This window comes from Sebastes fasciatus, chromosome 9 (genome assembly GCF_043250625.1).
Source record: "Sebastes fasciatus isolate fSebFas1 chromosome 9, fSebFas1.pri, whole genome shotgun sequence".
Classification (NCBI taxonomy): Eukaryota; Metazoa; Chordata; class Actinopteri; order Perciformes; family Sebastidae; genus Sebastes; species Sebastes fasciatus.
In genome coordinates this window covers 1,521,679-1,534,067 of record NC_133803.1, presented here as the reverse complement: position 1 = coordinate 1,534,067, position 12,389 = coordinate 1,521,679, and the positions used below count along the sequence as shown (strand labels likewise).

Below are 12,389 nucleotides of genomic sequence, written 5' to 3'. Positions count from 1 at the left end.
TCATGGCTGACGATCGGACCGTACAATGTGATCACTCACGTAGTGGCTGATGATCGGACTATACAGCTTGATCACTCAGGTCGTGGCTGACGATCGGACCATACAATGAGATCACTCAGGTCGTGGATGACGATCGGACTGTACAGTGTGATCACTCACGTAGTGGCTGATGATCGGACTATACAGCTTGATCACTCAGGTCGTGGCTGACGATCGGACCATACAATGAGATCACTCAGGTCGTGGATGACGATCGGACTGTACAGTGTGATCTCTCAGTTCGTGGCTGACGATCGGACCGTACAGTGTGATTACTCAGGTCGTGACTGACGATCGGACCGTACAGTGTGATCTCTCAGGTCGTGACTCACGATCGGACCGTATAGTGTGATCACTCAGGTCGTGGCTGATGATAGGACCGTACAGTGTGATCACTCAGGTTGTGGCTGAGGATCGGACCGTATAGTTTGATATCTCAGGTCGTGGCTGACGATCGGACCATACAGTGAGATCACTCAGGTCGTGGCTGACGATCGGACCGTACAATGTGATCACTCACGTAGTGGCTGATGATCGGACTATACAGCTTGATCACTCAGGTCGTGGCTGACGATCGGACTGTACAGTGTGATCTCTCAGTTCGTGGCTGACGATCGGACCGTACAGTGTGATCTCTCAGGTCGTGACTGACGATCGGACCGTACAGTGTGATCTCTCAGGTCGTGACTCACGATCGGACCGTATAGTGTGATCACTCAGGTCGTGTCTGATGATAGGACCGTACAGTGTGATCACTCAGGTTGTGGCTGACGATCGGACCGTACAGTGTGATTACTCAGGTCGTGACTGACGATCGGACCGTACAGTGTGATCTCTCAGGTCGTGACTCACGATCGGACCGTATAGTGTGATCACTCAGGTCGTGGCTGATGATAGGACCGTACAGTGTGATCACTCAGGTTGTGGCTGACGATCAGACTGTACAGTGTGATCACTAAGGTTGTGGCTGAGGATCGGACCGTATAGTTTGATCTCTCATGTCGTGGCTGACGATCGGACCATACAGTGAGATCACTCAGGTCGTGGCTGACGATCGGACCGTACAGTGAGATCACTCAGATCGTGGCAGACGATCGGACCGTACAGTGAGATCACTCAAGTCGTGGCTGATGATAGGACCGTACAGTGTGATCACTCAGGTCATGGCTGACGATCGGACCGTACAATGTGATCACTCACGTAGTGGCTGATGATCGGACTATACAGCTTGATCACTCAGGTCGTGGCTGACGATCGGACCATACAATGAGATCACTCAGGTCGTGGATGACGATCGGACTGTACAGTGTGATCTCTCAGTTCGTGGCTGACGATCGGACCGTACAGTGTGATTACTCAGGTCGTGACTGACGATCGGACCGTACAGTGTGATCTCTCAGGTCGTGACTCACGATCGGACCGTATAGTGTGATCACTCAGGTCGTGGCTGATGATAGGACCGTACAGTGTGATCACTCAGGTTGTGGCTGAGGATCGGACCGTATAGTTTGATCTCTCAGGTCGTGGCTGACGATCGGACCATACAGTGAGATCACTCAGGTCGTGGCTGACGATCGGACCGTACAGTGAGATCACTCAGATCGTGGCAGACGATCGGACCGTACAGTGAGATCACTCAAGTCGTGGCTGATGATCGGACAGTACAGTGTGATTGCTCAGGTCATGGCTGACGATCGGACCGTACAGTGAGATCACTCAAGTCGTGGCTGATGATCGGACTATACAGCTTGATCACTCAGGTTGTGGCTGACGATCGGACCATACAATGAGATCACTCAGGTCGTGGATGACGATCGGACTGTACAGTGTGATCTCTCAGTTCGTGGCTGACGATCGGACCGTACAGTGTGATTACTCAGGTCGCTACTGACGATCGGACCGTACAGTGTGATCTCTCAGGTCGTGACTCACGATCAGACCGTATAGTTTGATCTCTCAGGTCGTGGCTGACGATCGGACCATACAGTGAGATCACTCAGGTTGTGACTGACGATCGGACCGTACGGTGTGATTGCTCAGGTCGTGGCTGATGATAGGACCGTACAGTGAGATCACTCAAGTCGTGGCTGATGATCGGACAGTACAGTGTGATTGCTCAGGTCATGGCAGACGATCGGACCGTACAATGTGATCACTCACGTAGTGGCTGATGATCGGACTATACAGCTTGATCACTCAGGTCGTGGCTGACGATCGGACCATACATTGAGATCACTCAGGTCGTGGATGAAGATCAGACCGTACAGTGAGACCACTCAGGTCGTGGCTGACGATCGGACCGTACAGTGTGATTGCTCAGGTCGTGGCTGATGATAGGACCGTACAGTGTGATCACTCAGGTCGTGGCTGACGATCAGACCGTACAGTGTGATCACTCAGGTTGTGGCTGAGGATCGGACCGTATAGTTTGATCTCTCAGGTCGTGGCTGACGATCGGACCATACAGTGAGATCACTCAGGTCGTGGCTGACGATCGGACCGTACAGTGAGATCACTCAGGTCGTGGCTGACGATCGGACCGTACAGTGTGATTGCTCAGGTCGTGGCTGATGATAGGACCGTACAGTGTGATCACTCAGGTCGTGGCTGACGATCGGAACGTACGGTGTGATCACTCACGTAGTGGCTGACGATCGGACTGTAGAGTGTGATCACTCAGGTCGTGGCTGACAATCGGACCGTACAGTTAGATCACTTAGGTCGTGGATGACGATCGGACTGTACAGTGTGATCACTCAGGTCGTGGCTGACGATCGGAACGTACGGTGTGATCACTCACGTAGTGGCTGACGATCGGACTGTACAGTGTGATCACTCAGGTCGTGGCTGACGATCGGACCGTACAGTTAGATCACTTAGGTCGTGGATGACGATCGGACTGTACAGTGTGATCACTCACGTAGTGGCTGATGATCGGACTATACAGCTTGATCACTCAGGTCGTGGCTGACGATCGGACCATACAATGAGATCACTCAGGTCGTGGATGACGATCGGACTGTACAGTGTGATCTCTCAGTTCGTGGCTGACGATCGGACCGTACAGTGAGATCACTCAGATCGTGGCAGACGATCGGACCGTACAGTGAGATCACTCAAGTCGTGGCTGATGATCGGACAGTACAGTGTGATTGCTCAGGTCATGGCAGACGATCGGACCGTACAATGTGATCACTCACGTAGTGGCTGATGATCGGACTATACAGCTTGATCACTCAGGTCGTGGCTGACGATCGGACCATACATTGAGATCACTCAGGTCGTGGATGAAGATCAGACCGTACAGTGAGACCACTCAGGTCGTGGCTGACGATCGGACCGTACAGTGTGATTGCTCAGGTCGTGGCTGATGATAGGACCGTACAGTGTGATCACTCAGGTCGTGGCTGACGATCAGACCATACAGTGTGATCACTCAGGTTGTGGCTGAGGATCGGACCGTATAGTTTGATCTCTCAGGTCGTGGCTGACGATCGGACCATACAGTGAGATCACTCAGGTCGTGGCTGACGATCGGACCGTACAGTGAGATCACTCAGGTCGTGGCTGACGATCGGACCGTACAGTGTGATTGCTCAGGTCGTGGCTGATGATAGGACCGTACAGTGTGATCACTCAGGTCGTGGCTGACGATCGGAACGTACGGTGTGATCACTCACGTAGTGTCTGACGATCGGACTGTAGAGTGTGATCACTCAGGTCGTGGCTGACGATCGGACCGTACAGTTAGATCACTTAGGTCGTGGATGACGATCGGACTGTACAGTGTGATCACTCAGGTTGTGGCTGAGGATCGGACCGTACAGTGTGATCACTCAGGTCGTGGCTGATGATAGGACCGTACAGTGTGATCACTCAGGTCGTGGCTGATGATAGGACCGTACAGTGTGATCACTCAGGTCGTGGCTGACGATCAGACTGTACAGTGTGATCACTCAGGTTGTGGCTGAGGATCGGACCGTATAGTTTGATCTCTCAGGTCGTGGCTGACGATCGGACCATACAGTGAGATCACTCAGGTCGTGGCTGACGATCGGACCGTACAGTGAGATCGCTCAGGTTGTGGCTGACGATTGGATCGTACAGTGTAATTGCTCAGGTTGTGGTTGTTGACCGGACCGTACAGTGTGATCACTCACGTAGTGGCTGATGATCGGACTATACAGCTTGATCACTCAGGTCGTGGCTGACGATCGGACCATACAATGAGATCACTCAGGTCGTGGATGACGATCGGACTGTACAGTGTGATCTCTCAGTTCGTGGCTGACGATCGGACCGTACAGTGTGATTACTCAGGTCGCTACTGACGATCGGACCGTACAGTGTGATCTCTCAGGTCGTGACTCACGATCAGACCGTATAGTTTGATCTCTCAGGTCGTGGCTGACGATCGGACCATACAGTGAGATCACTCAGGTTGTGACTGACGATCGGACCGTACGGTGTGATTGCTCAGGTCGTGGCTGATGATAGGACCGTACAGTGTGATCACTCAGGTCGTGGCTGACGATCGGAACGTACGGTGTGATCACTCACGTAGTGGCTGACGATCGGACTGTACAGTGTGATCACTCAGGTCGTGGCTGACGATCGGACCGTACAGTTAGATCACTCAGGTCGTGGATGACGATCGGACTGTACAGTGTGATCTCTCAGGTCGTGGATGATGATCGGACCGTACAGTGTGATCTCTCAGTTCGTGGCTGACGATCGGACCGTACAGTGTGATTACTCAGGTCGTGACTGACGATCGGACCGTACAGTGTGATCTCTCAGGTCGTGACTCACGATCGGACCGTACAGTGTGATCACTCAGGTCGTGGCTGACGATCAGACTGTACAGTGTGATCACTCAGGTTGTGGCTGAGGATCGGACCATATAGTTTGATCTCTCAGGTCGTGGCTGACGATCGGACCGTACAGTGAGATCACTCAGATCGTGGCAGACGATCGGACCGTACAGTGAGATCACTCAAGTTGTGGCTGATGATCGGACAGTACAGTGTGATTGCTCAGGTCGTGGCTGATGATAGGACCGTACAGTGTGATCACTCAGGTCGTGGCTGACGATCGGACCGTACAATGTGATCACTCACGTAGTGGCTGATGATCGGACTATACAGCTTGATCACTCAGGTCGTGGCTGACGATCGGACCATACAATGAGATCACTCAGGTCGTGGATGAAGATCAGACCGTACAGTGTGATCACTCAGGTTGTGGCTGACGATCGGACCATACAGTGAGACCACTCAGGTCGTGGCTGACGATCGGACCGTACAGTGTGATTGCTCAGGTCGTGGCTGATGATAGGACCGTACAGTGTGATCACTCAGGTCGTGGCTGACGATCAGACCGTACAGTGTGATCACTCAGGTTGTGGCTGAGGATCGGACCGTATAGTTTGATCTCTCAGGTCGTGGCTGACGATCGGACCATACAGTGAGATCACTCAGGTCGTGGCTGACGATCGGACCGTACAGTGTGATTGCTCAGGTCGTGGCTGATGATAGGACCGTACAGTGTGATCACTCAGGTCGTGGCTGACGATCGGAACGTACGGTGTGATCACTCACGTAGTGGCTGACGATCGGACTGTACAGTGTGATCACTCAGGTCATGGCTGACGATCGGACCGTACAGTTAGATCACTTAGGTCGTGGATGACGATCGGACTGTACAGTGTGATCACTCAGGTCGTGGCTGACGATCGGACCGTACAGTTAGATCACTTAGGTCGTGGATGACGATCGGACTGTACAGTGTGATCTCTCAGGTCGTGGATGATGATCGGACCGTACAGTGCGATCACTCAGTTCGTGGCTGATGATCGGACCGTATAGTTTGATCACTCAGGTCGTGGCTGACGATCGGACCGTACAGTGTGATCACTCAGGTCGTGGCTGATAATCAGACTGTACAGTGTGATCGCTCAGGTTGTGGCTGACGATCGGACCGTACAGTGTGATCGCTCAGGTTGTGGCTGACGATTGGATCGTACATTGTAATTGCTCAGGTTGTGGTTGTTGACCGGACCGTACAGTGTGATCACTCAGGTCGTGGCTGATGATCAGACTGTATAGTGTGATCACTCAGGTCGTGGCTGACGATCGGACCGTACAGTGTGATCACTCAGGTCGTGGCTGATGATCTGACCGTATAGTGTGATCGCTCAGGTCGTGGCTGATGATCGGACCTTTTCAGTAGGAGTAGGAAGTACACAACAACATTTCTAGAATCCTACAGTGTATGCCCAGCTTAAAGCATCTGTTCGTTACTGATGCTACTCTGTCCAGTTGAAACAGTTGGCAGAAAGTTAAAGGTACCCTGTGGAGTTTTCAATCACTGGTAGTGCTGTGGAGTAATGTTCAACATGTGGTTCCTCATGTTCTTTGCTTGTGTGCACAAGGATGTACGAGTAAGTGTTTATTGTGATAAACATTCCTGCAAAGCACCAGCAATGGTGGGGAAGAAGAAGACTAGCAAGTAAACATTATTGTAAACAGTGCAGGTTTCAAACTTTGAGGAAGATCAGATCCGCAAATTTTTTGTGAGGAAGGAAATTCATCTAACAAGTTTGTTATATCTCAAGGCTATACCATGAAAAAACTGATAACCGAAACTTTGTTTACAAGAAAACTCTACAGGGTACCTTTAACAGCTACTATATCTGGTGATCAACTTTACAAACAAATTGAATTGTCTCCATCCCAACAGTCATTTCATGGCCAGAACATGCACATCCACCTCACTGGTCTGTATTGGCAAGCTGTTGAAGAAAAAATCCCCCTTCCTGGTATCTTAACAGACTACCAAGAAAGAGCCCAACACGATTTCTTTGGAAATCAAGTAAGTACTGGGGATTAAACTGTGACATCAAATATAAATACTGCTATATTACGTCTGTAGCATTGAGCAGATTAATAATAAATCATTAATTAATATCAATATATATCTATAATTCATAACTCAAAATGAAGAATCATAAAACCATAAATTGTCATAAGATGTGAAGGAGTGTGATGACACTCAGCTTCAGATATCACACACAATTAGCATTAATATCCAAATTCTACCAGGCGCCACCAATCTTGTCAAATAGGGAAAACTTCAAGATTTAAATGAATGAATTGAGTCTCATAAGGTAAGGGATGCTACGGAGTTCTTGAGCATAGTGAACAGTGATTGGAGTTGTTGAGTAGATGAATGAAGGAATACAGTGAATACAACGATGAACATTTCTGAATAGAAACAAATCAAATGTGGTCTGATCAATTCAGTGAGTGATACCTCTGATTGAATTTATCATTTGACGTTTATCAATTCAATTTAATTCTCGGTGTTAATGCACCGTTCAGCAGCAAAGAGTTTAAGAAGCACCAGGGAAGATTGTGAAGCAGATCATCTTCTACATTTAGGGCTGGTCTAATTTAGGTTTAGAGCTTATTTATGGATTTCTTAATTATTCTTGCATCTAATATCAACTATCAATTTCTTAAACTGACCTTATATATTAAATGACTCAAAATTTGTTTAGTAATCTAATCATCAAACTCTTTCACATCTGAAAATGTATTTATATCACCTTCCGATGAGTAGATGGGAGGTTGTGCTGTTGGATTGGAAAGTAGGTTCTGTCTGGACCTCAGCATTCTGGGTCTGTTGGATCCCTCGGTGCGACTCGGTGCGACTCAGTATGAATCGTTCTCTTCAATCAGTGGCTGTCTTTGGCGTTCTCGGGTACCTTCGGATATTGTCGGCTGACATGTTCTCTCAGTACAACTCTGCATGAATCGTTTTATCCAATCTCTCCCTCTGGTACAGTGTCTCTATGCCCTTTCTTCGACCCCCCTCTCATAGCTGGAGGGTTCTCCTGGCATCATTGCCAGTTATAAATGTCTTCTATTTCAAATCTTTTCTTTGAAAGCCTCATTTATTCATAGTGGCTGTAACCAAGCCTTCAGCACGTTGTGGATGGAATATTAGTGGAGCGCATAGTGGAAAAATCATGCAAATACTGATACAAGTACCAAATTTGGCATGATGATTCCAGAGGGGACCCTTAGCAAATATGAACGATTGGCCACTTGAAAATCCCAAATGGTCAATTTGGCGGACATCTTGAAAAATGGCCGCCAAATAGACCTGCTGATAATGGTTTCTCTCATAGAAATTCATCTACTTGGTCGAGTAGGGGATCAGTAATCCAAAATTCCCTTCCCTGAAAGACCGGATAAGCAGGAGTATGACAAGCTACATATCTATCACCAGGTAATAGAACTGGAACTGTGGACTCTCAAGCTACAAAAACAACAAAGCAAAGGCTCAGCGGACAGCCAGAAAGAAAGGAAAAACTTATTGTAGGATGTTAAAGCTGTAAAAATTAGATCAAGCATACCAGAAAACATATAACTCTATATCACACATTCAAATTGACCAAGTACATGCATTTCCTTAAGAAAAACATTCTCCGCTAGTAAATTTGACAGCCATCTTGAACAATGGCCGCCATGTTGCAGTTGAAAATTATTAAAACTATCATAATTAGATCCAGCATGCCAAAAAACATATAATTTGACACCAAGATCACTCAAATCGATCAAGTAGATTAATTTCTATGAGATAAATCATTATCAGCAGGTCAATGTGGCGGCCATCTTGAAAAATGGTCGCTATCTTGGATTTTCAAGTGGCCAATCATTTATATTTGCTAAGTGACCCCTCGGCAATCATCATGCCAAATTTGGTGCTTGTATCACTATTTGCACGATTTGATTGAAAAATGGATGTTATCCACTCCACTATATGTAATGCAGAGATACAATGCGATAGAGAACACCTTGGGCCTCATTTATAACTTTTGCGTACCCACAAAATGGCGCCTGAAAGAGGCGTACTGTGTGCACCTCAATGGCAACTCTGGAGACACAGATGGTGAGGTGGTGAATTGAAGCCAGACAGTAGAAATGTAATGTAAGAGGAATCATTATACTTATAATGATGGTTTCACTTCATATCACATGTTACTTAAAGATCCATGTTTCTATCATAAACATTCAAACCAGCAGTGTTATTTGTGCTGTTGAGCCGTAACTATTCCATCAGCCCTGTCTCACCATCACATGCTGAATAGGACATTTTCAGACAACCTAAAATGTTATACTTAATTTTGATGAAGTGAAAACACACTGTGAAAGGGTTAAATATGTAAAACAAAAAACATGGATGACTCCCAAACCGAACAACGCCGTGGTAGCGACCTGGCAAGGAGTCGCCCCCTGCTGGCTGGTAGAGAGGATGCAGGTTTCAGGTTTCACTGTTCAGACCCGGAGGTTGACCTCAGGTCATAAAGAAGAATCCACTAACCCTGACAGACGGGGGATCGTTCCACGTACATCTGGAATATGTAACGGAAAATACTTGCTTAGCCCTAAAAGAAGATTCATTAGAGTTCACAGAAACAAATGTCAGAGGTCTCAGTGTTACAGCAATAACTAACAACTGCATTCTCCCTTCTGCCCCTCTCCACAAGGTAACGTCCAAGAATGGGATTCAGTCGATTATTGGCCCTTATAAAAGAGGAGCGATGAATATGTCCTACAGTATTATGGATGATCACATTAAGCTCTGTTGGGTCACTGTGGATACCTCTAACAACTGCACAGAAGTTAAAGCAGGTTCAATGATCCAAGCTCTGGAGGATGCTCTGTTGGACATGAGGACCCTGATCCAACAAACTTCAAGACCTGAATTGTGAAGCTAATCCAGACTTTTCATTCAACCTTTATTTAAATCTGGAGGAATCATTGAGGGCTTGCCCTCATTTACAATGATGTCGAGAGTACAATAAAACTGAATAAATAAACACAGACCATACTATAATTAATGAATTACAAAAAGCATACAGTCAGACAACAATAGAACAACGTTAAAGACAGTTAGTAGTTTGCAATCATGGATTTAAAAATAACCTCGAGGTACAAATGCGTTTAATTTTAATGTGTTTTGTAAACTGTTCCATGTTTTTGCAGCAAAAACACCAAAATCAGTTTGCCCAAATGTAGTGTTTTCAAGCGGGACTTCAAGCTTTAGCCGATCACTTGAACGAGTCGAATGACTAAAGGACCAATTATATAAGGACGTGATGTATGACGGCAAGTTGACATTAAGGACTTTATAAATAAATACAAACCAATGCCTATCACATCTTACTGTTAGAGAGGCCCACCCAACCTTTTCATACAGGATGCAGTGATGAGTAGAAGTCAGCGGTCATAAATCTATTAGGCGGAGTGATGAACTGGATCTAAGGTTTAGAGAGTGGAGGCAGAGGCGTGTCTCTAGATAACCATAATCACCTATAGATAGAGATCCTTTGGATAACGTCACCATAATCACCTATAGATAGAGATCTATAGATAACGTCACCATAATCACCTATAGATAGAGATCTATAGATAACGTCACCATAATCACCTATAGATAGAGATCTATAGATAAGGTCATCATAATCACCTATATATAGAGATCTATATATAACGTCACCATAATCACCTATAGATATGAGATCTATAGATAACCTCACCATAATCACCTATAGATAGAGATCCTTTAGATAACGTCACCATAATCACCTATAGATAGAGATCCTTTAGATAATGTCACCATAATCACCTATAGATAGAGATCCTTTAGATAACGTCACCATAATCACCTATAGATAGAGATCTATAGATAATGTCACCATAATCACCTAGAGATCCTATAGATAATGTCACCATAATCACCTATAGATAGAGATCTATAGATAACGTCACCATAATCACCTATAGAGATCTATAGATAATGTCACCATAATCACCTATAGATAGAGATCTATAGATAACGTCACCATAATCACCTATAGAGATCTATAGATAATGTCACCATAATCACCTATAGATAGAGATCTATAGATAATGTCACCATAATCACCTATAGAGATCCTATAGATAATGTCACCATAATCACCTATAGATAGAGATCTATAGATAACGTCACCATAATCACCTATAGATAGAGATCTATAGATAATGTCACCATAATCACCTATAGATAGAGATCTATAGATAACGTCATCATAATCACCTATAGATAGAGATCTATAGATAATGTCACCATCATCACCTATAGATACAGATCCTTTAGATAACCTCACCATAATCACCTATAGATAGAGATCTATAGATAATGTCACCATAATCACCTATAGATAAAGAACTATAGATAACGTCATCATAATCACCTATAGAGATCTATAGATAACGTCCCCATAATCACCTAATATTATGATTATATAAGATAATAAGAAGTCCATTCTAAACCATATTTTAGCTTCTTTATACAAATGCCATGGAAATGTTTAAAACACAAGGTTTGAATAAAAAGTTATTCCATGAAATTCATGAAATGATTAAATAAATACATCTTAACAAAGTCAACATTGATGTTTTTTTCCTCCAAATAAATTAAAACAATAACAGATGTAAATTGTATTCAATGAATAACTAAACACAGAAAAAAGTATACCTTATATACACTACAGTTATACACACACACACTGTTTAGTGTTCCAGAAATACATACAAATGATTTACAGATTATCCACCATGTAAGCACAATATCAGCTGAAATGATGGAGGTTAAATCTATATTTTAACACAGGGTCCCTCTCCAAGACAGGAGGCCCTTATCATGCTAGGTGATAATATTCACCTTCCAGTATCCTAAAACTCAGTTACAGTTACTCAGACGACCCAAAACCAACTGCCAAACACTGAACCTGAGGCTTTTGCAGGCCCTCGGGCTCTGGGGCCCCAGGGCAGTTTCCTCTTATGCCTGATGGGCAATTCTCTAAGCCAGTGGTTCTCAAACTTTTTACATCACGTACCACCTAAGAAAATATTTGTCTCTCCAAATACCACCATTATGACCGATGTTAAAATACAGTAGCGTATAGGCCTACCCATTGTCAGCAATGCACAGTTCACAGAGTAGGAAAATATTTTCCTAATAATAATATTACTTATTGTTGACTTTTGTCAGCCAAAGCTGACAAAGGGGTAGCACTAGAGCTGGCACTTAAACTCTTCCATAAAACCATAATAATAGTTCCCGTTTGGAGCCACGATTGCAGTGTTTTTGAACCCTTCATCAATTTAGCTACCTCCGCTTACTATCTTGTCATCACAGTTTAGCTTGTAACTAATCGTGGATGTTTGCATGCACTAATACCCAACTACGTAGCTGCTACGTAGAGGAGGCATAAGTTTTTTTGTTTCAAAATA

The 12,389-nt window shown here is 45.2% G+C and overlaps 1 protein-coding gene across 3 annotated transcripts in view; it reads left to right on the top strand.

Moving 5' to 3' along the window:
* Positions 1-9,973, top strand: part of LOC141773457 (carnitine O-acetyltransferase-like) — a 282,430-nt gene extending 272,457 nt beyond the window's left edge. For all 3 annotated transcript variants that reach the window (XM_074645332.1, XM_074645331.1, XM_074645333.1), the window contains one exon: positions 9,596-9,973. In XM_074645332.1, coding sequence (XP_074501433.1) covers positions 9,596-9,820 — 225 coding nt within the window. In that variant the 3' untranslated portion in view covers positions 9,821-9,973. The remainder of the gene's footprint in view (positions 1-9,595) is intronic.
* Positions 9,974-12,389: the final 2,416 nt, after the last annotated feature.